The sequence below is a fragment of the Rhamphochromis sp. 'chilingali' genome (genome assembly GCF_963969265.1).
Source record: "Rhamphochromis sp. 'chilingali' genome assembly, chromosome: 14".
NCBI classification, from domain to species: Eukaryota; Metazoa; Chordata; class Actinopteri; order Cichliformes; family Cichlidae; genus Rhamphochromis; species Rhamphochromis sp. 'chilingali'.
Window position 1 is genome coordinate 793,815 of NC_137941.1, and position 26,564 is coordinate 820,378.

Sequence of the window (26,564 nt, forward strand, 5' to 3'; positions counted from 1 at the left end):
ATTTTGGCTTCACAGACGCTGAAGCTTCAAACATGTCAGCAGGCTGGTGGTTATTATGGGATGGCATCCTCTCCTGCTGGGTGAGCAGAGTCTGTTCATTTTCATTACAGTCCAGGGTCATGGTGTGGGCGGAGCCTATCACAGGTCTCATAGGGTGAGAGATGGGTACACCTGTACAGGTTTCGATCCATCACAGAGCTCTGTGTGCCTGAGTCAGACATTTGAACTTTATACAGCTTTAGGTTGTGTTTTAGTTTCAGCTGCTGAAAAAGAATCTTAGCTTATCTTGTGTTATGTTGAAGGAAAACTGAATCTCTCTCCGTAGACTCTAACACCTCAGAGTGATCTATCAGTGAGTCTGCAGATATGAACAAAAGCAGACTCAGAGCCTACCATATCGCCTCTTATCATCGCTTTAATGACGTTTCCATCTGCTATCTCACCTGCTGACACGTCTGAACCTTCACCGACACCCACAGCTGGACTCTGAACATCTGGCTGCCTAAAAAGAAGAAAACCATCCACACAAAGATTAGGAGCTGGAAAGTGATCGGGGTGAGTTTACTGCTCTGTGTGTAGCTGTTCAGTGTTGAATGTTCACGGATGAACCTCCTCAGGAGGAGAGTGAAGGAGTCGTCCTGCATCAGTATCTGTTCAGTTAGGTCCATATATATATGGACACTGACAAGTTTTGTGTTGTGACCTGTTTACTGAGTCATATTCCAGTTATAGTTATATAATAGACGTGGATATGATGGTTAGACTCTCAGCTTTCGATCGAGGGTAACCACGTTCAGACTGGGTGAAGGGTTTAGGAGTTTCAGCTCCTTAACGTGTGCAACCCTCTTCTTAAGTGGGCCAAAAGTAATTGGACAGTTGACTCAAAGGCTATTTCATGGACAGGTGTGGGGAATTTCTTCATTACATCCTTATCTGTGGCCAAGTCAGTCACCTGACCTTCACCCAACTGAGCATTTCAGTTGTTCGAGACTAAACTTTGGTCAAAAAGACCCACAAACACACAGGAGCTGAAAGCTGCTGCAGTAAAGGCCTGAGAGAGAGAAGGAAACCAGCATCTGGTGATGTCTGTGAGTTTAAGACCGTCAGCAAACCCAGCAAAGGGTTTTCAACAGCGTATTAGAAATGAACACTTCATTATCACTTATTGAATCTGTGTGGGAATGAAGGGATTGTGTTAAACATACTTTAGTTCCTCACATTTTAATCCAATCTTTTTGTCCAACCCACTGAGTTAAAGCTGAAGCTCTGCATCTGAGCTGTTTCGTTTAAAATGTATTGTGTTGATGCACAGAACCAAAAACAGTTGTCTGTGTCCAAATATTTATGGACCTGACTGTATTTAATCTGTATCAGGACCTTTATCCGTATCTGTATGTGTGCCTGTACCTTTATCAGCATCAGTATTTGTACATGTATCAGTATCAGGGCTGAAAGGGTTAGGGCAAGTAATCAGGCTTTCTCTGGAGTGGGTGGAGGTGACGGTGCTGTGAATCTGCATCGCCTCTCTGAACAGAAATCTGACCTTCCACATGCTGTTCTGGTCATTAGAAGAAAAATATATTTTTAGTAAATGAAAGCTGACGTTTCAATAAAATGAAGTGAGAGAGCGGCCGATTGTCCTTTGGTGGAAGAGAAAAGCTGTGGCCTGTGTTTCTGAACGAAGCCCAGAGGTCTGTCCATGACAGGAACGCTTGTCTGAGGCTCTCTGATGATGAAGAGCACCGCTCTGCTTCATGTTCACGTCTGACTGAAGCTCGTTCAGAGCAGCAGCTCTCAGGTCAACCTCGCAGCCTTTTTCTCTCGCCGTCTGTCTGTGTCTGAAGTCTGGAGCCGTTTCAGACTTTCATGCTGATGTTTGGCTCGAACAAGCAGGAGATTTCTGAGGTTTTCTCATGAATCAGTCTCTGCTGGTTTGTGGAAAAACCATCAACATCAAACATCAAAGCAAGGCAGCAACATGAGTCCAGCTCAGAGAAGACTCAGTGAAAACAGCGACACCTACTGGACACTTACTGTGGCCACATGTGATAATGCCGTTGCTGTTCTACTCTTCTCTCTCATTTTTAGTTCATGGACAACAAACCAGCTTATAGAACAAAACATATTAAGAAGGCTGCTGTGTTTATGGTGCTCACCACACGGGTCTCACAGATAAGACCTGAGACATCTTTCATCTGTGCTGGACTGAAGTGTGAGTGAATGCAGATCGATATGCTGATGGGAAATAAAGATGAATGAATGAAATGCAAAAACCTCCCTATGTGTAAAGATTTTTAATTTAAAACATTTTATGTAAAAATATATTTTTATATGGTTATATAATTATTCTTTATAAACGGCCTCCCCAGCCTTGGGGAATCGTTCATCACATGTGTGTATACGTGGTATTTGTTTGCCAGCATACAGCGCTTCACTACTGCTAAAGTTAGTGACTTTACAGGATGCAGAGCCTGGTCCTGACCGCAGGAGGCAGCAGTGTGCCGCAGAGCCCGTGAGGCTCCCGGAAATGAAGCCGCAGACGAGGGGCTGTGCCGTAAATGGAAAGTGAAAAACGTTGTTGCGCGGCTCTGTTTCATGGGGGTGATTGATATCAGGTGAGTTTTCAGACAGCTGGGAGGCTCGCAGGCAGGTGCGACTAACGCGCTGCTTCAGATGTTACTTGAAGGAATAAAGCGGGAAACGAGGCGGGTTACGAGCAGTTAGCGTTAGCCTCCGTTAGCTCCCGTTTGCTCGGTGGAACAAATGCTCGGTGAGCTGTGACCGTCACAGGACAGGTGTACGGTTATTAATCCAGCAGGGAGCGAAGAACAGACAGGTGTTGACAACCCTGACGGTGTGGGAATCCGCACACCTGCAGGAGGCTGACGGAGCAGCTACGCCTGTGCTGCGGTGGAGCTAACAGTTAGCCCCCGACCAGCTAGCACACACTTTGCCCTGCGGATACACCTGCGCTTTAAATATGTACATGAGAACAAGTGAACCAGCCGGAACAAAACAGACCTCAATAACTGTGAAAGAAATAAAAAGCTGAACTACAGTGTAAAGTTATAAAATACCAATTAAATTCTAAAAGACCACAAAAGAAGCTCCTTTAAATGTAAAAGATCTCAGACTGAAAAAGAATAATAAGTCAAAATAAAGTAATTATATCACGAAATGGCTTGTTAAAAAATAAAGAAACAGTAAAATAATCAGGTTCCTGCAGGAAACTGGTGAGCAGGTGTTAGCAGGTCAGCATCTGCAGCTTCAGTCCATCACTGAAGCATCTCAGTGTTGGAGCCGGGACAGGTGACACTCCTAAAATTGGGCCTCTCTTTTTACCCACTAAGTCACCATGGTAACGGATGCTCAACACCTTACCTGGTCATAACCTGCACCTGGTCAGGAGGAGGTAATGTTCAGAGTTTCCTCCGATTCGTGAAGCTTTTTCCTGAGAGCAGTGAAAGAACCCCGGCTGTGAATCTCAGACTGAACTTGTGATCATCTGATCACGTGCTGTTGGAGGAAATGTCTAAATGTTGTTCTGTGTGATTCTGACCTGCTGCTGAGTAGGGCTGCACGATTTTGCATAAAATGAGAATCACGATTTTTTGCTTAGAATTGAGATCACGATTCTCTTTTCCAGTATAAATATTTATTGCACTTATTAACTGCACATCAACTTCGTAACAGTTGAGACTGAACATAAAAACAATAAATAAACATAAAAACAACAAATGTCTCACGTTTTGTCGTTGCTGCAAAATGTTGTACTGCTTGAAATTCCGTCTCCACCGTTGCTCGACGCTGCGTGTACAGAGCAGGTAGTGCAACAATAGAAAAATAGTTGCGGGGCGGCACTGTGTAGCGTTTGTCTAGGGTGTTGATCATTTTCCTAAATCCCTCGTTTTGCACAGTGTTGATGGAGCCATATCTTTGGTCAGGTGATAAGTGATAGCCTCCGTAATTTCTTTGAGTTCGACGGGTAAAGGGAAGCGCTGTGTAAGGTTCCCGTTATTGGTGTTTGGGTGGTTGACCGGGACGGATTTTCTCCTGTCACTTTCTCGTCATCCCTGACGTGCTCTCCGTTGTTTTTTCCTGCTAATTTTAGCGTCACACCTTCTGTATCACGTGGTATAAGGCTCCGCCCTTGTCATTTGTTGAGCAGGAAGAGTGAGCGCTTGTTTTCATGCAGATTACGTCCCGGATCAAAATGCGGTACAATCGTCTTTAAATCGTTGTCATTTGGAAATGAGATCGCACATAAGTATGAATCGAGATCGCGATTTTCTAACGATTAATCGTGCAGCCCTACTGCTGAGTCTGTAAGCTGATGCGTGACAGTGAGCTAAACCCAGGTAGAAACATGGATCTGTTTCTCCCGTCTGTTTATTTTTCAAAACGTTCTTCTGCGATTAAAATGGAAAAAAAAACCTTCTGAATGACGATGTGTCCTCATATTTCTGACAGTTTGTAGCAGATGTGGTGAAAATCAATGTCCGTTGGTTCTGGTTGAATCTTCAGGTCCAGACGTCCTTCACCCGCTGCAGGACGCTGTTAACGGCCTGTGTTTGTTTTAAAGGCGTCTTTCACAGAGTGTGAGCAGCTGCTGAGGGGGCGGCAGACTCGCCTGTCAGGACAACTGAAGAAGAAGAAGGCGGAGGAGGAGGATGGCCGGCTTTTTGGATAACTTCCGCTGGCCCGAGTGTGAATGCATCGACTGGGGCGAGAGGAGGAATGCCGTGGCCTCCATCGTGGCCGGAGTTCTGGTTAGTGTGAGGCAGAGAGGGGCGGAGTCTGTTTGAAATCTCCGATAAGATAAATGTTCGCCGCTGGGAGGTTGGTGAATGGTGGAGGTCTTATTGGAGCTGTAAATATTCCGCTTCACGCGATCTGTTTCCCGTTTGTCCCAGAACAATGCCATAATCTGTGTTTACCTCAAACATGACTGTTAATAATCCAGAAGTTTGCTGTGATAGTCTGATGTAAAAACCAGTCCAGCTAAGACACATCTGATCAATCAAAGCCTCATTCACACAAACACTTTTTGCTTTGCTTTCTATCCAACATTCACACACATTCATCCATCGGAGAGCAGTGAGGTTTAGTATCTTTCCAAGGATATTTGGTATGCAGACTGGAGCAGCCAGATGAGCTGAGCTGCAGCCACCCCATGATCTGTAAACACTCAGACATTAGTGACAGCACGGATGTCTGCTAAGGATGGACAGGAAGTAAAACCTTTAGAAACGTCACGTCTCGCTGTGCACGTTCTCTTCTTTTAGTTCTTCACCGGCTGGTGGATCATGATCGACGCCGCTGTGGCGTATCCAACCCAGGAGCAGATGAACCACGCCTTCCACACCTGTGGCGTCTTTTCCACCATCGCTTTCTTCATGTAAGTGTGAAACGTTGCTTTCATACCGTACATGCTTTCAGAGTTGTTAGACCATTGAGGCGCGGGCGGGTGGGGGAGAGTTATCCACATGAAAACACATGTAAGATTTGCTTGGGTTTGTTCATGTGCCTCACAGCCTCTTTACAAGCAGCTGCTTTATATGGTTTCCTCCTGCAGTGAAATGTAATTTCAGCTTAAACATCTCAGCGAGGCTTTGAAAGGACAAATTGTGACCTCTGATGATGCCTCATTACTTAGAACTCTTCTTTCACCAAAGAGGAACCAAAACCTTTCACGATGTGACAGGAGAGCAGCCAAACTGCAGAATCATTCAGTCTGTTGTTATTCTGACCTCGATGCTGTTAATGAGCTGAGCTGGTGTCAGACAGGTTTGACCTCAGACTCCGAGGAAGTTACAGACCTGCCAGATTTCACGGTGTGCTTGGAAACTGGTGCTGCAGTCAAATGTGAATCAACAAAGGTCAAAAACAAAGCAGAGACTCTGAAACATCATGTGATCACTTCCTGTTTATGTCTGCAGTGTGAGCAGCATGAAGCGCTCAGACTCCTCTATGTGACTCTGTGTTCATTCTCAGGATTAATGCAGTTTCCAACGGCCAGGTGAGGGGGGACACGTACGGAGAAGGCTGCATGGGCCGGACAGGTGAGTGTTTGTCACCTGTCAGGGATCTGCTGTGGCGCTCAGAGGTGTGAGAAACACACACGTGAGGCAGATGTTAAGAGTAAAGTGCAGAGCCTCAGCTGTCTGTGTGGCTGTAAAGAGACTAATATGTGGTGTAGCTCAGTGGGTGCACAGACCACATGCCGGCGTGGGTTAGGGTTACCCTAACCCTGTCTCTCTTCGCTGTATCTAGCCAATAAAAGCTAAAATGATATTTTAAAAAAACGTATATCTGACGGCGGTGTGAATCCTGCCCTTTGCACAGCCGTCAGGATGGACAAACACAGCAGACACAGCACTGCTCATATGTAATTGTACTGCATGTGTCTGCGATTGCAGGAGCTCGTCTCTGGCTCTTCATCGGCTTCATGATGATGTTCGGCTCGCTTATCGGCTCCATCTGGATCCTGTTTGGAGGCTACGTAGTGCCGAGTGAGTTTCTCCCCTCAGTCTGTCCTTACTGGTCAAACATGCAAACCTGGAAATGATCAGAAGGCTGGAGGGAAAACCAGAAGTTATACCTTTAAGTTAATAACAGCTCAGCCTGGACAAAGTCAGAGAGTATGTTATGGTTTGGAGCGCGAAGTCACTGCTGGCCTTTATCAGCTGCTTCATGGTGTTTTCTTCTGCTCTGAATCACATGACCGTTTTGGAAACTTGGAGCTTTTTCCTGTGGTTTGGTCTCGTTTCACACAGAAAAAATCCACACGAACCGAAAGCAAACCTCAGTGAATCACTACAAACCACACAAGGTTCAAACTGCTCATTGTTCTCGTGACTGAGGCGCAGGTAGCACTCAGGGACAGCCCTCGGTTCATTTCACCTCCAGCGGGTGCAGTTTGTGGCCTCTCACACGTGACCACAGCAGGGTGTTTGAGGTTGCAGCGTAGACCTGGTAGTTGGTCGGATTTGATCCTGAAACGATGGATCAGGGAGTCTTATTTTAAATTCAGCTTTGCTCCTGCAGCAGGTCCATGCGCTGCAGTCTTCACCCTGCTGCGCTTGCTGTGTGAGCAGCAGAAGAAAAGCCTTGTGGTTATTACACTGTGGAGTCTAAAAATACAACAAATGATTTTAATCTGACTTCCTTAGACCTGCGCAGGGAGTCGGCTCTCTCTGAGCATGCTCAGTCACAGTGAAACCTGATGTGACTGATAACATGTCGCTGTGTTCCCGCAGAGAAAGAAGTGGCTCCGGGGATGGCTGTGTTCTTTCAGAACGCCTTCATCTTTTTTAGGTGAGTGAAAAGCAGCAGCGCTGACACTGAAGCAGCTGAAACGGCGCACAGGCCTGTTGTAATTAACCAGCTTGGTGCCAAATATGTGCTTCCTGCAGCGTTGCGACACATTACATGAAACCTGTTGCATCTTATTTCCCGTAATGGGCGGGAGCTCCTGCCAGGAAAGCCTGGCTCAGTTTAACCCATTCAGGCCCCTTTCTGTTCCACTAACTGATGCAGAAAGAAGAACTAAAGGCGGGTGGATGGATACGAGCGTGAAAAGAAGCTTTAACATCCACACAGACTGTAAATACCAGATTTCTCAGGGAGGGGTTTCCAGCTCTGAATGAGTGTTTGTTTTCTAACCTGCTGCAGATTAATGATTGATTCACACCCTGTCGTGGTTGGAGTTTGTCTCAGTCCATCAGGACCATCATGTTTCACCTCCACCTGCCTTGTGCTCATGTTAGTTTAACCACAGCTGTGTAGCTTGTCGCTACCCGATCCGTACCGGAAACCCGATCGGTACCCCGCATGCGCAAATCTTACGTCACTTCCTCTCTTTGCCAACATTGCGACATAGTTGAATGATACGGTTAGCGCCCAGTTAGCTCCTAGCATTTCTCAACAGCTCTTCCTCCTTTTCAACTACCGGGACATTTAAACAATGGATAATCCGTTTACAAACAAATTCATGCTTTTCTCCTCAACAGAGAGCGTCCCCCGATTGAGCAACAGCGCCGTAAAATAAGAAGAATGGCGCCTAATTTTGCTACTTGTATTACTTTTGCTGTAACAAAACAAATTTCCCACCTGTGGGACTAATAAAGGTCATCTTATCTTATCTTAATTACAGAGTTAATAATACAGACTTTATAATGTGTCACGCGAAGATTCATCAGCCACATGAAGTGTTTACTGACAACTGACAGTGATGGCGAACATCATCATCACTATTCCAACAATCCTCTTCACAGACGAGCATAAACACGCTCGACTATCACTACATCAGATTGAGGCCACGGTTGTAATGACGCTAATTCAGTTTACAATACGGTTCATTCGCTCGGTCAGCAGGTGGCGGTATCCTCGTACACTGGGGAGTAAACTGCCATTAAACGAACAGAAGAAGAAGAAGAAAACATCTGCACATGCGCAGTACGGATCGGGGAGCCCTGATCCGTAACTCTTTTTATTTTTGTCTACATTATATTGACATGTTTCATTATTGGAAACATCTTAACAGATACTCTGACCTGTAACTATCGTAAAACGCTTCGACCGGAAGTAGACACCTTTGGCGCATGCGGGGTACCGATCGGGTTTCCGGTAGTGACACAGCTATTACATGACAGAGAGCTTCATTAGCCTCCAAACATCACAGCACTGTGGAGCTGAGCTGTGAGTTTGGATCTGTCTGCTCAGTGTGTGACATCACTGTGACATCACTGTCTTCTCTCTCTGCAGCACTCTGATCTACAAGTTTGGCCGCACTGAAGATTTATGGGGTTAAGACGTCTCCACACACACACACACACACACACACACACACACACACACACACACGTGTATTTATATCCTTGTGGGGACATCTCATTGACATAATGCTTTCCCTAGCCGTTTACCCTAACCATCAAAAATGAACGCCTGACCCTAAACCAAATCATAACCTAGTTGAGTCTCAAAAATGCCTTCAAACTGGGGCCTGGTATTTTGGTCCCCATGAGGGCTGCTTGTCCCCACAAGTATAGTATACTACCAAATGTTGGTCCCCATTAAGATGTTAATACCCGTGCACACACACACACACACACACACACACACGGCCTTCAGATGTTTTGTATTCTGCTGTTTTAATCGAAGCTGTAAAAACAGTTTTAGTATTGTTGCTTTTTAAATGGAGACCAATCAGTGCTGCTGCGCGCACACACACACACACACACACACGCGCACACACACGTGTAAATATAGTTCTGTCATGTTTCACTTCTCTGTGTCAGTCTCAGTGTGTTTTGTAAAATGAGGGAATTCCTGCTGGCGGGCAGGACCACCGGTCTTACTGTTAAAGTGTCACTCTGGGAGATTTCAGCCTCACTTCCTGTTGATTAAATGCTAATAGTCACATGTTAGCCGTAAACAGCTGGATGTGAGACTCGCCTCTCGCTCTGACGAGAAGCCGTAAACAAATAGCCGAGCAAACCGGCCCCGTCCTGCTGTGGTTGGATGTAGCACAGTCGAGCGGAGCGATGTGTAGCCGCCACAGGTGACACACACACACGTTTCACCTCGTCCATCAGGTCACGCTCACTCTGGACCGTTTTAGATAAAAAATTTTTACCTCAGACTGTACCTGATTGGTTTCCAGATTGTACTTCCTGTGACTCCTCCAAATTAAAAGTCTGTGATTGTTACATGTATTTTTAATGAAAATCTTCCAGGCTGACACTTCAAGGGGGCGGGGCTAATTTATAGCTGGAAGCACATTTGCTGTCTCGTCTCCGTCTGACACTGGATTATAAAAGGACGTTTTTTGTTCCTGAACTTCCTGTTTGTGACTACGATGTGTGTTGATGATTTTTCAGTATTAAAGTTAAAAATCTCGGCTGCTTCAGTCGTTCCTGAAACAATAAAAAGTGTTGTGGGCGTGGCTGTGAGCTGCTGCTTTGTTTGTTACTGTAACCTTTAACTTGCTGTTTACTGGAAGCAATGACTCAGCCTCACCAGTGACTCAGACATTTTATTAAGGTGAACTCCGCTTATTCAGAAGGACGGGGAGTTGACCTCTGCAGGGAGGAGGGGCTTCCTGTGTCCCCGCCCCCCCAAAAAAAATTACATGAAAATTTCCCGTAGACAAACATTTACCCAACAGTGTTCATGTTACAGGCGCATGCGACACTTCCTATTTCACTGAAACAGGAAGTGTTGGCCACAACTGTCCTCTTACCGCAGCCAGTCAGATCCAGCAGTGAGCGTGTTATTCCCACCTGCCCAGGAACGCTCTCACCGACAGTTATTAATAAAGGAACTAACTCTCAGAGTTAAACAGGACTGTAGGAAGTTTGAGAAAGAGCACGCAGACGTGTTTGCAGTTCCTGTTTTTCTACTATTTTCTGTCATCGGAGGTTTGAAGCAGCGGCAGCGTGGAGAACATTCAGGGAGGCGTGGCCATTCAGAAACGATACTTGGTTAATGCTAGAGTGACCCGCTTCTCTGCTGCGATGGTTGTTAGCGCGCAGTGGTTAAAATTAGTGTCAGGAAGCTGCTCGCTGCGCTCCATCCTGGTTTTACTCCACCCACTGTCCTCATGGGAGTAGTTCACAAATGTTCTGAGATCAGGTGCTCACAGGTAAATAATCCAGATGGTGCACGGTTAGATCACCTGGAGCAGGTGAGCGACTCAGTCGCCTCTGCTGGTAAACTGAGTGGAGTCTCTGTGAGTGGGCGGAGCCTCTCCAAGAGTTCAGGAAGCAGCGGTGGGAGGGCTGAGTGCTGATCTGGGCTCGTAGTTACCGTGAGAGATCTGGAGGTCGTCATAGCGCTCTACGATGGGAGTAAATGGTCGGACTTCAAATTCCCCACGAAACAGATTCTGAAGGAGGAGAAGACACAGGAACCTCAGAGGCAGTGAAGACTAACGATGGGCGATTGGCTGAGCCTTTCACCGATTGTTTTTACAACAGTCATTTATCTGCCCATGAGTACGTCTGCTAATAATGTTGGTCGAAGCTCAGCGAAGCGGTTTTAACTCTTCCAGCTGCGAACAAATGCAGCGATTCGTTTACTCAAACACATAACAGAACAAAAGAACGGCAGCAGCCTGCTTAAAAACAAACAAATTATTCAAATAAAAAACACAATAGTGGGAAACACAGGACGGCCTTTTCCCCACTCTAACCGTGTCTGTCTCACACACTCGACCAAACAAGTACAAAATTAAACCCATCTAACTTTGGCTCTAACTTTGCTGGACTGACGGCTCTGTTAACACCATTGGACAGTTCAGCGACTCACCAGTCACCATGAAGAACCACGTCGGTCTTACACACTGATCGTGAAGCGAACACTTTCAAAATCAGCTCTTTTACTCGCTGACACGCTCTGAGTAGATACAGCGCCCACCAGTGTCTGTGTGGTGAGTGTGTGCAGCAGTGTTGGTCTTACCGGCGGGATTTCATATTTATGTGGCTCCAGGCAGCGTTTGATTTTCTCAGTTTGGAAAAACCCGAGGTATCCCAATGTAAGAATGATGATGGCGAGGACCACGATGCCGACGAGCAGCCCCACGATCATCGGCGTCCTGTTCACGTGTTCTGAGAAAACAGACGCAGTGAGTTTACTGCTGCAGCTTTAAAACCTTCAGCTGATTCAAAAGCAGCGGAGTCGTTTACATCTGTGTCTCTGGTTGGAGTCGGAGCGCGTTAAAGGAACGTTACATCAAGAAGAGCAGCTTACCTGATGCAGGGATGACCTCACACTGGATGCAGCTGCGTGGTTCCACGAGGTCCCCGTGGACCGTATAGGCCACCTGAACACAGTACCGCTGCCCCTCCTCCAGGTCTTCAATGGTCCTGGAGTCTATGGTGTCTTCATACTTCTGATGAAGACAATGACACACACACACACACACACACACACACACACACACAGTGTGAGTGAATTAAACTGAAGTGTTTGCTTCTGCTCGTCTTCTCCTGTATCCAGCTGAATTATCAGACTGTCAGAGCTCCACGGAAAGTAACCCAGCTGTGCAGCTTAACATTGATAAGAGCAGATGTTTATCCCTCCATGGACCCATGACCACATGCTGCTTCAGGGCTTCACTGCAGCTGCTGCCCGTTTGTGGCTCTCTGGCTTCCCTGAGCCTGGTTCTGCTGGAGGTTTCTTCCTGTTAAAAGGGAGTTTTTCCTTCCCACTGTCGCCAAAGTGCTTGCTCATAGGGGGTCATATGACTGTTGGGTTTTTCTCTGTATCTATGAAGCGCCTTGAGGCGACTTTTGTTGTGATTTGGCGCTATATAAATAAAATTGAATTGAAAATTGAATTGAAAATTGAATTGAGTTTAGTCCTAAAAATGAAGGCGCAGGATTCATCTGGACACGAAACTGCTTCTCAGTCACTTTGAGTCTCTGAAAATGGGAACTGTGTAAAAATAGCTGTAATTCTGAAACAGTTTGTGCAGACTGTCTGTTGGTGCAGAGGCAAACTGTCCAAATATGCTTGGACCTGCCTGCACACACTGACCACTGACAGACACATGTGGCTGTATCAGCAAGCACACTGGCATGAATAATAATAATTAAAAAAAAACTGCTCAAAGGAATTAAAAGAACACTAAAAACTACAGAGCCCAGCAAGGGACATTCTTCAATGCACATATTAAACAAATATGTAAGACTGCGTTCTTCCATTTGTGCAACATCTCTAAAGTTAGAAATATCCTGTCTCAGAGTGACGCTGAAAAACTAGTTCATGCATTTATTACTTCCAGGCTGGACGACTGTAATTCATTATTATCAGGAAGTCCTAAAAACTCCCTGAAAAGCCTTCAGCTAATCCAAAATGCTGCAGCAAGAGTCCTGACAGGGACTAGAAAGAGAGAGCAGATTTCTCCTGTTTTGGCTTCCTGTTAAATCCAGAATCCAAAATCCTGCTCCTCACATACAAGGTCTTAAATAATCAGGCCCCATCTTATCTTAATGACCTTGTAGTACCATATCAGCCTATTAGAGCACTTCGCTCTTGCTCTGCAGGCCTACTTGTTGTTCCTAGAGTATTTAAAAGTAGAATGGGAGGCAGAGCCTTCAGTTTTCAGGCCCCTCTTCTGTGGAACCAGAATGAAGTCTGTTTCTGGTCGTTTGGTCAAACACATTCACACTAATGTGCTGCCAGAAGTCATTTTGTAGCTCTGGCAGGACTCATCCTGCTCCTCTTTACACAAAGGAGCAGATACCACCCAACATCAGGTGAGCATAAACACCTGGAGGAATCACTCCGTGTTCTCACCTGCAGAGGACTCTCTCCCTCTCTGCCAAAGTAAATCCTGTGCTTGGCATTGTTGGCGTGTTCCTTCGCCAGCTCGTGGTCATCGTTAAGGAATACGGTGAGTGATCCAGGCCGGGTCAAAATGCTTAACGGAGGCGTGCAGACGTCACCTGGAAGAGCAGAGCGAGCGTCAGCACAGCAGCAGCTCGTGGTTCACACTGTGGTCAGGATGGTTAACACCTCGAGTCTCACAGCTTCACCCACAGACAGCGCTGACACATATCTGAGGGTTCTCACCGTATCTGCTGCAGGCGTTAACACCCTCAGATCTCAGCCCCCGTCTCTCGGCCCGCACACGCAGCGTCACGCAGCTGTTCTCGGGCGAGTCGTTAGTGTCGCGCGGCCCAATCGCTGATATGTTGCAGGAATGGAAAGGCGTCTGGATGCAGGCTGGAAGAGCTTCCCATTTATCAGAGTTAAATCTGAGGATGAGGAACAGAAACGAGTCAGAGAAAACTTCTGCTCAGCGTTCTCTCTGCTGTGAAACCCAATCACTCGTTGCTTTGAAGCAGGAGCTTTGCTGACCTCTGACCTCTTCCTAAACATTTTACCAGCCCACTGTGGATTAGAATCTGTGACAGTGACACTACACTCAGCCTGCTGCTCTCTGATGGCGGCTTTCATGTGAAACTGTGAGAACGATGGAGTAAATAAAATGTCATCAGCTGACCTCTCGCCACCAACGGCCGCGACGATATAAAAGGAAGCTCCACCTTAAAACAGAGCACCTTCCCTGGCTGTGAGGGCTCACCTGCGGTAATTCACAGTGTAGGTAACGTCCGGCTCCCCTGGAGTCCACGTCAGCTGACCCTTCTCCACCTGGACATTCTGTGGAGGCGGCGGCGCCTGAGACGCGACTGCAAAGGTGAAGAAAGCAAACCAGAGAAATCCCTGCATAATCCAGATTATTGTTATTCATGTGATCACGGCCTCAGATGATTTATTAAAGAGACAGCAGGAACCATCGACGCCACGACGCCTGAGCTCAGAGGGACAAAGATTCAAAAACGAGGAATAACATCTGTCTGCTGCACACGGCACGTTTTTAAAAACTGAACAGATGTGAACCTGATGTTTGTGGTGACGTCATTTATTCACTTTCATGTCTGTTTTCTGATTGGACAGATCAGTTATTTATTGCCTGAGAGTGTCAGAGTCAAAAGTGTTTACAGTGAACAGATGAATGAACATTTATTGCATCAGTAATAATGAAGGTTAAACATGTTTACAGGCTGATTTAAACAAACACAGAAGTGATGATTATAACCTGAAATAAACTCTTTGAAAGCCTCACAGATCCTTTCCTGTCATGTCAGGAGCTTTGGACATTTATAGCCCACTTCCATGTTTCACAGGAACCTTTAAGCCTCCAGCAGCTGCGACTGTTTCACCTTTTTAACCTGAAACAGTCGCAGCAAACAGAAAAAGGACATTTTCTCATGTTAGACGCGCTGAACCGAACATTTCCTGGTCTGAGCTCAACGAGTTCCGTATTTTATCCGGATGATCAGTTTTAAGATAACCTCTGACATTTGAACCTGAATGTGACGGCCACGCTAAATCCACAGGTGAAACCCAGCTGGCAGGTAACAGCAGCCTTTCGTGTTCAGCTGGAAACACCTGACGCCGATTACAACAAAACAGCTTGAATGAGTCATTAATAACTGAAGACATTAGAAAATGACATTTTAACATCGGTTATTTTAAAGTTCAGTCTGACTCCGGAGCGAAAACGTGATTCAAACACAAAATCTCTGTCTGTCGCGCACACGCACACGCACACGCACAGAATATTGCTTCATCCGTGGTTAGCCTGCGGGGCTACAGGCCGTTGTTAGCCGGTAGCTCGGCAGGTATTGTCCGGCGGCGGCGGCTCCTTACCCCAGGAGACGGCGTGGAGGCAGAGCAGGATCAGCAGCATGGTGTCGGCCTCATTCCTCGGTCTGTGGCCGAACGTGCTGGCTGGAGCTGAAGAATCGAAACACACACCGACGCACTTCCTCGTCCTGGATAATCTGGACGTCTCCGTCCCAGACTGCTTCTGTCTTGGGGGATTTCCGGTTCCGCCTCTTAAAGCTGTACGTGACAAACGATAACAAAACACCAACAACTGCTCCACACGGTGTTTGATCACCGCTCACAGCCGCTGGGACAGACTGTGTTTACCAGCAGAGCTCAGAATCAGCTCAGCCCCACCTCACCTGTGCAGCCAGGTGAGTTACGCTGCCCTCCCACCTGAGGGTCCCGGGCCCTGCACGTCGAAGCTCAGCAACGCCCGTGTGTGGACTCGCCCTCACACCAGCTCACACGGGGCTGAGTATCGACCGACCGGGGATTCCCCCGCGCGTTCACGCGAGGGTGACGTCAGCAGCATGTGATCAATCACAGGAAATGAGAGTTAAATCTTCCAAATAAATAAATCAATGAACCGTTTATTTTATGATTTTCTGTGCTGTGTTCAAGGAAAACAAAATGCATTCTAACACAGAGTGATGCACTTTGGTAACTGTGTACAGTGCACTGGAAAGTTTGTTTTATTTTATGTCATTATATTACAGGTTTGGTTTTAGTTTTTAATATATTAAAGATATAATCAGTCATTTTTCAAGTTATTTAATCAAAAAAAGAATGTTGTACTCAGAAACTTACATGTTAGTCTGTAATTTCATCTTCCAGCAAACTGCTAAGTTTAGAATTAACTTCTTAAAATAGAAACGGGCACCAGTTTGTGGAGGCTGTCATGCTGAACACAGCGGCAAAGATATCTGGATACTGCACCCTGCCGCTCAGCCTTATCACATTTTAGGCTGGAGTACGCCAAAGGCAGAGGACAAGAGCAACTGTAGATGTTTGCATACTGTGGACGGACAGCTAGATTCATACCTGCATCATACCTGTTTGATCATCTGAGAAGGGGAAGCTTTCACCAAAGAAACCAGAATATGAACGAAAGGGACTACGCCACCGGCACCTTAATCAAATCCCACCCTCTTCCTCCTCAAGCTGAAGTCTCTAACATGTGGAAATGTGCATAAACGTGCTCATTTACTCCTGATATTGTGACTATTATCAGCAGATCGGACGTGACCCCGCTGTTTCCAGACAGCTGACAACAATAACAGCTGGTTAAAAGTTAACAATTTACCAACTAATGTCAGGCTATACTTTCCCCTGATAAACAGTTTGGTTACATTTTCATTAAGGCCATTTCTCAATTCGCAAGTACTCGAGTCCGTACTCGCGTTCTCGGCAACACGGCGCGATTTCTGTACACCAGCGTACTTGATGACACCACAGCTCTGGAGTTTGATTTAACTGTGATTAATATCTGCACTGGAAATTACACATGACATGAAAAAAATTATACATGATGTAGTTGATTTCTTTAACGAAAAAAAGATAATTAAAAAATGATCTTAAGCACTTTGGTAAAATGCACTACACGTCGCTTACATGTCATCTGTTTGATAATGTCTAATAAGCTTCATACAGTTAAGCACAATCACTAAATGAACGAAACACAAGCTTAATCTCTCTATTAATAAAAATAGTACACATGTATGCCTGATTAAAAATTATAACAGGTGAGATGTTATAACGCTTTTATTTTTATTTTAGTAAACATTTAAAAATTACAACTGACAGCTGCTGGGTTTGGAAGAGAACTGAACAAATACTTAAAATCTAATCTGATCACTTTTGGAGCCTTCAGGATCTCCACGTATTAACCTGCTGTTTTTGTTCCCGGTGAAAATGTTTCCTCCTGAATTGAAATATTTTTAATGTCAGATTTAATTCAGAGTCAGCTAATTTCAGCCGGCTCTAGTGAGCCTCGAGCTCCCTGCTAGCTATTGAGCGGGTGGGTAACAGACGTCTCCGAAAACATCGGAGCACTTTTGCAAATATGCGATATCTTGATAAACCCAGCAGATCTTTGAAGTTTACACAGATTCTCGCCTGAAAATATGTTATATATTCTGGGATATAGTGGACCACGAAGGACACACCCGACCCATCCTTCAAATCTGCGGAAAAGGAGGATCCATGTGTGGGTGTCACTACCCGATCTGTACTGGAAACCTGATCGGTACCACGCATGGTCAAATCTTACATCACGTCCTCTCTTTGCCAACATTGCGACAGTTAATGTATTTGAATGACACTGGCTGCGTCCAAATTCATGGGCTGCATCCTCCTGAGGACCCGGCCTTTGCGGTCTACGTGGGCCGGGTCCACAGAAGGTCGGGTAGGCTGGAAGTAAACGGCTGTGGAATTGGACGGTCTAGCCTTCAGATCTGCGTCACTGCTGTCTCGGTGGAGTTTAATAAACTCGGCCGTCTGCTCCTTGCTGTCAAAAATATAACAGGACACTGGCGTAAATTCTCGACTGTCTCATACTTCTGTTTAATCAGTTTTCTGTTTGATGTTTAGTCAGCTGTGTGAAAACCAAGGAGGAACCCACCCGGGGGATTAATAAAGTTTTATTTTATCTAATCTAATAACTTTAATCTCAGCCAAACCGATTTACTCACGAACAAATAAAACACTGAAAAAGCCAAACAATAGCATTTTTAGGTTGTCTAAGTGACTTATATATTACTTTTAACCCAAGTAGCAAAAGTCCGCGATGATCTGAAAATGATGTGCCGGGAGTTGTGCCGTTCTCGGCGGCTTCAGTGACCCTCGAGCTCTCGGCTAGCTATCGAGCTGGTGGGTAACAGACGTCTCCAAAAACGTCGAAGCACTTTTGCAAATATGCGATATCTTGATAAACTGAGCAGATATTTGAAGTTTACACACGCACATTTAAAAATATGTTAAAAGTTTATTTTGTGACCCAGAAAGATTAGTAAGAGTAATTTTAAAACTTAGTAGCGGCCGCCATTGCCGGAAACTTGAGTTTGGCTGGTTTGAATTCTGGGATATGGTAGGCCACGAAGGACACACCCGACCCATCCTTCAAATTCGGGGAAAAGGAGGACGCATTTGTCGGCCGCATTCGGAGGAGTCTACGAATTTGGACAGCCTTCGGTGCGTCACTGTGACGTAATCGGTCTACAAATGCGGCCTCAGGAGGATGCAGCCCATGAATTTGGACACAGCTACTGTCACTACCCGATCCGTACCGGAAACACGATCCGTACCCCGCATGCGCAAATCTTACGTCACTTCCTCTATTTGTCAACATTGCGACAGTTAATATATTTGAATGATACGGTTAGCGCCCAGTTAGCTCCTAGCATTTCTCAACAGCCCTGCCTCCTTTTCGACTGCCCGGGACATTTAAACAATGGATAATCCGTATACAAACAAATTCATGCTTTTCTCCTCAACAGAGAGCGTCCCCCGATTGAGCAACAGCGCCGTAAAATAAGAAGAATGGCGCCTAATTACAGAGTTAATAATACAGACTTTGTAATATCTCACGTGAAGATTCATCAGCCAGATGAAGTGTTTACTGACAACTGACAGTGATAGCGCACATCATCATCACTATTCCAACAATCCTCTCCACACAGACGAGCATAAACACACTCGACTGTCACTAAATCAAATTTAACACACGTTTGTAATGACGCTAATTCAGTTTACAATACGGTTCATTCGCTCGGTCAGCAGGTGGCGGTATCCTCGTACACTGGGGAGTAAACTGCCATTAAACTAACAGAAGAAGAAGAAAACATCTGCACATGCGCAGTACGGATCAGGGAGTCCTGATCCGTAACTATCTTTTTATTTTTCGTTTTTGTCTACATTATATTCTTCATTATTGCAAACATTTTAAGATATACGTATTATCCTTAACATCTTAACAGATACTCTGACCTGTAACTATCGTAAAATGCTTCGACCGGAAGTAGACACCGTTCGCACATGCATGGTATGGATCGGGTATCTGGTATGGATCCGGTAGTGACAGACACAATGACTGTAGAAAACATGGACGATGCGACAGCTCCCAAAAAATGAAGCCAAAAACGTAAACATCTCTATCGCCCCCTGGTGTCTGGCTGCAGTATAGGTCATAAATCCTGCCTCCTCAGATAATTTTTTTCCCAAAGATTCTGTCTTTTGTTTTCAATAGTTCTCATCACGCTGATTTATGTCCAAGGGGTCTCCTTTCCCATAAGTTTGATTCTAACTCCTACTGCGGTGATGTTAAATTGGGGTGTAACGCTATCATAGCTTTGACTGGCAGCTGCAGTCACGGAGAAACTTGCGTATCTCTGTTCAGGAATAGCAGATAGAGCATAGGCTCTGAGAGGAGGGCCAGCGTTTACAATACGAAAACACGATCGTTTTAACCTGACAGCCTGAGGTGTTCTTCAGTAAACTGGACTACCCGACAGAAGGACCCGAGGCCCTGCTGCACTTTTTCGGTACCTCTGTATACAAACAAATTCATGCTTTTATCCTCAACGGAGAGCTTCCCCCGATTGAATAACAGCGCTGTAAAATAAGATAGAGCGTATTACAGACTTATTAATACAGGGGCAAAACAATGGCATGAGTGCTGCTGGTTGACTGAGGAGGAATAAAGTAGTCATGGTAAGCCAATCACATGACCACTTAAAGACAAAGCAACAAGGTGACATATACCAGTTTATAAATTGTGCTGATAGGCCAGTAAAACCAGAGTCATGATAAACAAGATATACGCAGCATTTTTTCCTCAATAGTTTCGTCACGTTTACTGTCTAAGGACAGCAGCGAGACCTCTCTGCTTATGAGCAAAAAAACCACAACAAAAAACAGCCCTTTGGTGTTGGTGGAAAAATGCACCATGTCGACCAATCAAAAAATGATATGGCAACATGACATTTGGTTGTTTAGGAAGAGGGGGACGTTTTAGGAGTGACAGGGAGAGAGAGAGAGAGAGATTTGTGACGTTTAGCGTGTTTGCAGTGTGTAGTTAATGTGCTGTCTTGTGTAGTTAATGTGCTGTCTTGTGTAGTCAATGTGCTGTCTTGTGTAGTTAATGTGTTGTCTTGTGTAGTTAATGTGTTGTCTTGTGTAGTTAATGTGCTGTCTTGTGTAGTCAATGTGCTGTCTTGTGTAGTCAATGTGCTGTCTTGTGTAGTCAATGTGTTGTCTTGTGTAGTTAATGTGCTGTCTTGTGTAGTCAATGTGCTGTCTTGTGTAGTCAATGTGCTGTCTTGTGTAGTTAATGTGCTGTCTTGTGTAGTTAATGTGTTGTCTTGTGTAGTTAGTGTGTTGTCTTGTGTAGTTAGTGTGTTGTCTTGTGTAGTTAGTGTGTTGTCTTGTGTAGTTAATGTGTTGTCTTGTGTAGTTAATGTGCTGTCTTGTGTAGTTAGTGTGTTGTCTTGTGTAGTTAGTGTGTTGTCTTGTGTAGTTAATGTGTTGTCTTGTGTAGTTAATGTGCTGTCTTGTGTAGTCAATGTGCTGTCTTGTGTAGTCAATGTGTTGTCTTGTGTAGTTAATGTGTTGTCTTGTGTAGTTAGTGTGTTGTCTTGTGTAGTTAGTGTGTTGTCTTGTGTAGTTAATGTGCTGTCTTGTGTAGTCAATGTGCTGTCTTGTGTAGTCAATGTGTTGTCTTGTGTAGTTAATGTGTTGTCTTGTGTAGTTAGTGTGTTGTCTTGTGTAGTTAGTGTGTTGTCTTGTGTAGTTAATGTGTTGTCTTGTGTAGTTAATGTGCTGTCTTGTGTAGTTAGTGTGTTGTCTTGTGTAGTTAGTGTGTTGTCTTGTGTAGTTAGTGTGTTGTCTTGTGTAGTTAATGTGTTGTCTTGTGTAGTCAATGTGCTGTCTTGTGTAGTCAATGTGTTGTCTTGTGTAGTTAATGTGTTGTCTTGTGTAGTTAGTGTGTTGTCTTGTGTAGTTAGTGTGTTGTCTTGTGTAGTCAGTGTGTTGTCTTGTGTAGTCAATGTGTTGTCTTGTGTAGTCAATGTGCTGTCTTGTGTAGTCAATGTGTTGTCTTGTGTAGTCAGTGTGTTGTCTTGTGTAGTTAGTGTGTTGTCTTGTGTAGTTAGTGTGTTGTCTTGTGTAGTTAGTGTGTTGTCTTGTGTAGTTAATGTGTTGTCTTGTGTAGTCAATGTGTTGTCTTGTGTAGTTAATGTGTTGTCTTGTGTAGTTAATGTGTTGTCTTGTGTAGTTAATGTGTTGTCTTGTGTAGTTAATGTGCTGTCTTGTGTAGTCAATGTGCTGTCTTGTGTAGTCAATGTGTTGTCTTGTGTAGTTAATGTGTTGTCTTGTGTAGTTAGTGTGTTGTCTTGTGTAGTTAGTGTGTTGTCTTGTGTAGTTAATGTGTTGTCTTGTGTAGTTAATGTGTTGTCTTGTGTAGTCAATGTGCTGTCTTGTGTAGTCAATGTGTTGTCTTGTGTAGTTAATGTGTTGTCTTGTGTAGTTAGTGTGCTGTCTTGTGTAGTCAATGTGTTGTCTTGTGTAGTTAATGTGTTGTCTTGTGTAGTTAATGTGTTGTCTTGTGTAGTTAATGTGTTGTCTTGTGTAGTTAGTGTGTTGTCTTGTGTAGTTAATGTGTTGTCTTGTGTAGTTAATGTGTTGTCTTGTGTAGTTAATGTGTTGTCTTGTGTAGTTAATGTGCTGTCTTGTGTAGTTAGTGTGCTGTCTTGTGTAGTTAATGTGTTGTCTTGTGTAGTTAATGTGTTGTCTTGTGTAGTTAATGTGTTGTCTTGTGTAGTTAATGTGCTGTCTTGTGTAGTTAATGTGCTGTCTTGTGTAGTTAGTGTGCTGTCTTGTGTAGTTAATGTGTTGTCTTGTGTAGTTAATGTGTTGTCTTGTGTAGTTAATGTGTTGTCTTGTGTAGTTAATGTGCTGTCTTGTGTAGTTAATGTGCTGTCTTGTGTAGTTAATGTGTTGTCTTGTGTAGTTAATGTGTTGTCTTGTGTAGTTAATGTGTTGTCTTGTGTAGTTAATGTGCTGTCTTGTGTAGTTAATGTGTTGTCTTGTGTAGTTAATGTGTTGTCTTGTGTAGTTAATGTGTTGTCTTGTGTAGTTAGTGTGTTGTCTTGTGTAGTTAGTGTGTTGTCTTGTGTAGTTAATGTGCTGTCTTGTGTAGTTAATGTGCTGTCTTGTGTAGTTAATGTGTTGTCTTGTGTAGTTAATGTGCTGTCTTGTGTAGTTAATGTGTTGTCTTGTGTAGTTAATGTGTTGTCTTGTGTAGTTAATGTGTTGTCTTGTGTAGTTAATGTGCTGTCTTGTGTAGTTAATGTGCTGTCTTGTGTAGTTAATGTGTTGTCTTGTGTAGTTAATGTGTTGTCTTGTGTAGTTAATGTGCTGTCTTGTGTAGTTAGTGTGCTGTCTTGTGTAGTTAATGTGTTGTCTTGTGTAGTTAATGTGTTGTCTTGTGTAGTTAATGTGCTGTCTTGTGTAGTTAGTGTGTTGTCTTGTGTAGTTAGTGTGTTGTCTTGTGTAGTTAATGCGTTGTCTTGTGTAGTTAATGCGTTGTCTTGTGTAGTTAATGTGTTGTCTTGTGTAGTTAGTGTGTTGTCTTGTGTAGTTAGTGTGCTGTCTTGTGTAGTTAATGTGCTGTCTTGTGTAGTTAGTGTGCTGTCTTGTGTAGTTAGTGTGTTGTGGATAGTTTTGTGTTGTGTGTCAGAACAATGAGGCGGCTGCTGTCTCCAGGTAGAAACAGGAGTGACACACCTGCTGCTGTCAGACCTGCAGGTATCAGGCTGTGATGTTTCCTTTATAGTGGACAGAAATATTTGGAGTGGCACAAATAATTTGTGGCATCTTATTGAAGAACAGCTGATTGTTCTGTAAACAGTTTGAAATGGTTATTAAAAAAGGGTAAAAGGTAAATGGCTGCAAATAACTTTGTTGTTTGCAAAACTTGTGCATATAAATTAAAATTGACGATTTATATTTGCATTTAAAGTTATGAAATATGATTCATTAAACATGTTTGTGGTTGTTACAGTAAAAATATATAACTTTTTACTCAAATTTTATGTTTGTTGTCTGATTTTAGATCAATTGTGTTAATACAGTATGTCAAAAGGAAAACATAACTGTAAATTCAGACACGTGAGGTTGTGCTGAAAAGAATGAGACCAAACAAAGCAAATAAACAGTTTTTAAAGGTGAAATGTAGAGGAAACATCAAAAGTAGTTAAAAATGGACAATAATACCCTGGACCCCAGAGGGTTAAACATTGTAGCAACCCCCCCAATGAAGGATGCCACTTTACTGATGAAGTTTTGAAGGTTTAATGGCAGTAAACCATCAATCTCAGAGATGGGGATATATACACAGAAGCAGCGTGTAAGCAAAATTCCACACTCTTACAATTGTAAACCTTATAACATAAAGTAAGCTTCAACATAAAATGTAACAAATGTAGCCTCTGTCACACAAAACATGTAAACGTGTCCTTATTTATGTCATAAACATACCTTGTGCCTCCCGCGACTGCTGCAAAAACTGCAAACATTTTTACAGGAAATCGTCCCATCAAAATAAAAGCTTCTAAACCCAAACAGGAAGCTGGTAAGTGAAAACAGCGATGAGTGCCAAAATAAGGTGCAAGGAATTGAGTAAAAGCATTTAGGGTTATTTACAAACATTTTTTTTAAAGTAACGCAATAATTACTTTTCAAGTAATTAATTACTTTTAGAGTCTTGTAACTCAGTTACTAACTCAGTTACTTTTTTGAAGAAGTAACTAGTAACTATAATTAATTACTTTTTCACAGTAACTTGCCTAACACTGAACACAAGTACACATATTGTGACATGGCTTAAGTGTCTGAGTCTAACAACTCTAAACCCACTTCAAGTTTCACCAACAGCGGCTAACAACAACTAGCAGAGACCAACAGCAGCAAAAACAGCAGTGCTTACCAACAGATCTCACAAATCCACCTTAGTATGGCTGACATGGAAAAGTGAGCCTCTCTCACTCATCAACTGGTGTCCAACTTTCACAAAGTTTTACAGCCTCTTTCAAATGAAATAAAGGACACTTATCACACAGCATTGACAGCTGATGTCAACCACTGACTGGGAATGAGCCATTCCAATCCATTTTCACTTAAGCCTTTCCATCATGTCCAGAGATGGGCAGTAACGCGTTACTTGTAACGCGTTACTGTAATCTGATTACTTTTTTCAAGTAACGAGTAAAGTAAGGGATTACTATTGCAAAAATGGTAATTAGATTACAGTTACTTTCCCGTAGGAACGCTGCGTTACTGCGTTACTAAAACCGTGATTTTTTTGCGAGAATGTCTCACGACAGTGAGGTAAGCGAGTGTGCCGTTAGTGACAACAGCTGTGTGCAGATCAACAATGGATCACATATGGAGTGTGGGAAAGAGTATGAGCGTGCAGCGTTTAAAGCGTGGAAGCACTGACCTTACTTTGAGTTTGATTCCATAAAAAGTGACAAAAACATTAGTGTCCGCTGTGCGTGGGAAGAAAACTTCTTTTTACAGCGAAAAAACCCCTAAACTTCCAACAAGCACCGAGTAGCTACGACGTAATGGGAAACTCACAGAGAAACTCACGGATTCTTCCACTGACCGCGGCACACCTGCACCAGGGTAAACCTCCGCCTACCCCACTCCTGCTTTACAGGTGAAAATAGAGCAACAGGACCGCTGAGTCTTTGACTTTATTTATTTTCTGCTGTGTTTTACTTGCATCTATTTGAAAGACTGAGTGTAAACACAAAAAATATTTTATTTTATGAGCTGGAATGTGCAGAAAATAGCTTTAAATGTTAAACTAATTTATTCCAGTCAGAGAATGTTGCAGATAATTACATTTTTGCTTGATGCATAAAGTTAAAAGATTAAAACTAATAAAACAAGTTTTAAAAAGAGACTTTTCCATTTGATTACATTTTGTATGATGGATTATGCAGAAAAAGTAGAATTGGGCTGAAAGATCTATCACTTTATCACCTGTTCAGGTTGTAAATCGTGTTTTTAAAAAGTAACTAAGTAACTAAGTAACTAAGTAATTAATTACTTTTGAAAATAAGTAATCAGTAAAGTAACGGGATTACTTTTTTGGGGAAGTAATCAGTAATTAGTTACTGATTACTTTTTTCAAGTAACTTGACCAACACTGATCATGTCTCATACATTCCTATTGGTTCATCCTTCTTCCTTGTTCTTTATTATCAGCACGTATACACCACCACAAAAAGAGAAATCGTGTGCGTAAGGCCTAGAAACCTGTAACTCCCTCCAAGTTCAATAACTGACACAAGGTGCTCTTGAGTCTTACGGGCATTTGTTGGACACAGGTGCACCAACGACGCCGTGAGATCTGCACAAAGCAACATAAAATAATCATTTTTCACAGTAAGGTGTTCTAATCGAGAATAAACAATAAAGTGTATTATATGACAACATAAAACATTCACAAAAATGTTGTATGCTGTTGATTTAACCTTTACAAAATGTCGACACATTCGGTATGACACGTGACTAATATGAACTCGACAGCTCTGTCACCAGCCTTAGCTGAGATATGCAGAGCTGTCTGGAAGTCCGACCCCAGCATCGGTCAGGCTGCGGTCTGGACTCTGACTGGACCACTGCAGCAGCTCCATTCTTTCCTTTTTCAGCCGTTCCGTTGGAGATCTGCTGCTGTGCTTGGATCATTGTCCTGTTGATGACCCAGTTTAGCCGTGGGACAGACAGCCTCACACTGACTCCTTTGGTATACAGTTCATGTTCCACAGAGATCATCGTCCTTCCACTGCTGTGCTGACAGCTGCTGACAGCTGTTTCCTCCAAATGTGCTGCTGTGCGTTTAGACAAACATCTTGTTATGGAAAATTCTAGTTTATCCTCACATTAGATTTATGTGTTTAGAATCTTGTATAACCTTTGCCTGCTTAAGATGAAGCAAGTATGTGTCAGCATGACCTTGTGAAAACTGCTTAGCTAGGCCTAACGATGTTTCACTATGTTATCTGCAAACTGTTTTGCTCAGAGGGATGAAGCTCAGGGTCAGCGGCAGGTGCTGGCCTGGGAAAGGATGGTGGGAGTCTTCTGTGTACAGCAACAGCCCGGGTTGGACAAAAGACTGTTGTAACTGAAAAGATACACAGAGTTTGTGCGATGGTATGAAAGGGCGCTGCGATGCCCCGAGGTTAGACGTTCGTTACTATGAACCTGCTATGTTTTGATGTGTATGTGTGTTCTCCTGCGCACAGTAATAAATAGCATGACCACAGACTTTATTTACAAAATTCCACGACAATCTCCACTTTGGTCTCGTTTGTTCC

General features: G+C 43.8%; 2 protein-coding genes across 3 annotated transcripts; one reads left to right on the forward strand and one right to left on the reverse strand.

Annotated features, from left to right (window-relative positions):
• Positions 1 to 2,502: 2,502 nt before the first annotated feature.
• On the forward strand, positions 2,503 to 8,865 carry LOC308410385 (transmembrane protein 50B). 2 transcript variants are annotated; one of them, XM_080903681.1, is made up of 7 exons: positions 2,503 to 2,615; positions 4,583 to 4,769; positions 5,286 to 5,398; positions 5,995 to 6,062; positions 6,420 to 6,512; positions 7,260 to 7,317; positions 8,767 to 8,865. In XM_080903681.1, the coding sequence occupies exons 2-7, from the start codon at positions 4,671 to 4,673 to the stop codon at positions 8,810 to 8,812; spliced, it is 477 nt and encodes a 158-aa protein (XP_080759807.1). In that variant the 5' UTR covers positions 2,503 to 2,615; positions 4,583 to 4,670; the 3' UTR covers positions 8,813 to 8,865. The 2 variants fall into 2 exon arrangements, with proteins under 2 accessions (XP_080759807.1, XP_080759808.1); XM_080903682.1 differs by lacking the exon at positions 2,503 to 2,615 and having other exon boundaries at positions 4,565 to 4,769.
• On the reverse strand, positions 8,765 to 15,667 carry LOC308410384 (uncharacterized protein). Its single transcript, XM_080903680.1, has 7 exons — positions 15,223 to 15,667; positions 14,093 to 14,198; positions 13,579 to 13,763; positions 13,303 to 13,451; positions 11,752 to 11,893; positions 11,461 to 11,609; positions 8,765 to 10,888 (listed from the first exon to the last, which is right to left on the reverse strand). The coding sequence occupies exons 1-7, from the start codon at positions 15,260 to 15,262 to the stop codon at positions 10,760 to 10,762; spliced, it is 900 nt and encodes a 299-aa protein (XP_080759806.1). The 5' UTR covers positions 15,263 to 15,667; the 3' UTR covers positions 8,765 to 10,759.
• Positions 15,668 to 26,564: the final 10,897 nt, after the last annotated feature.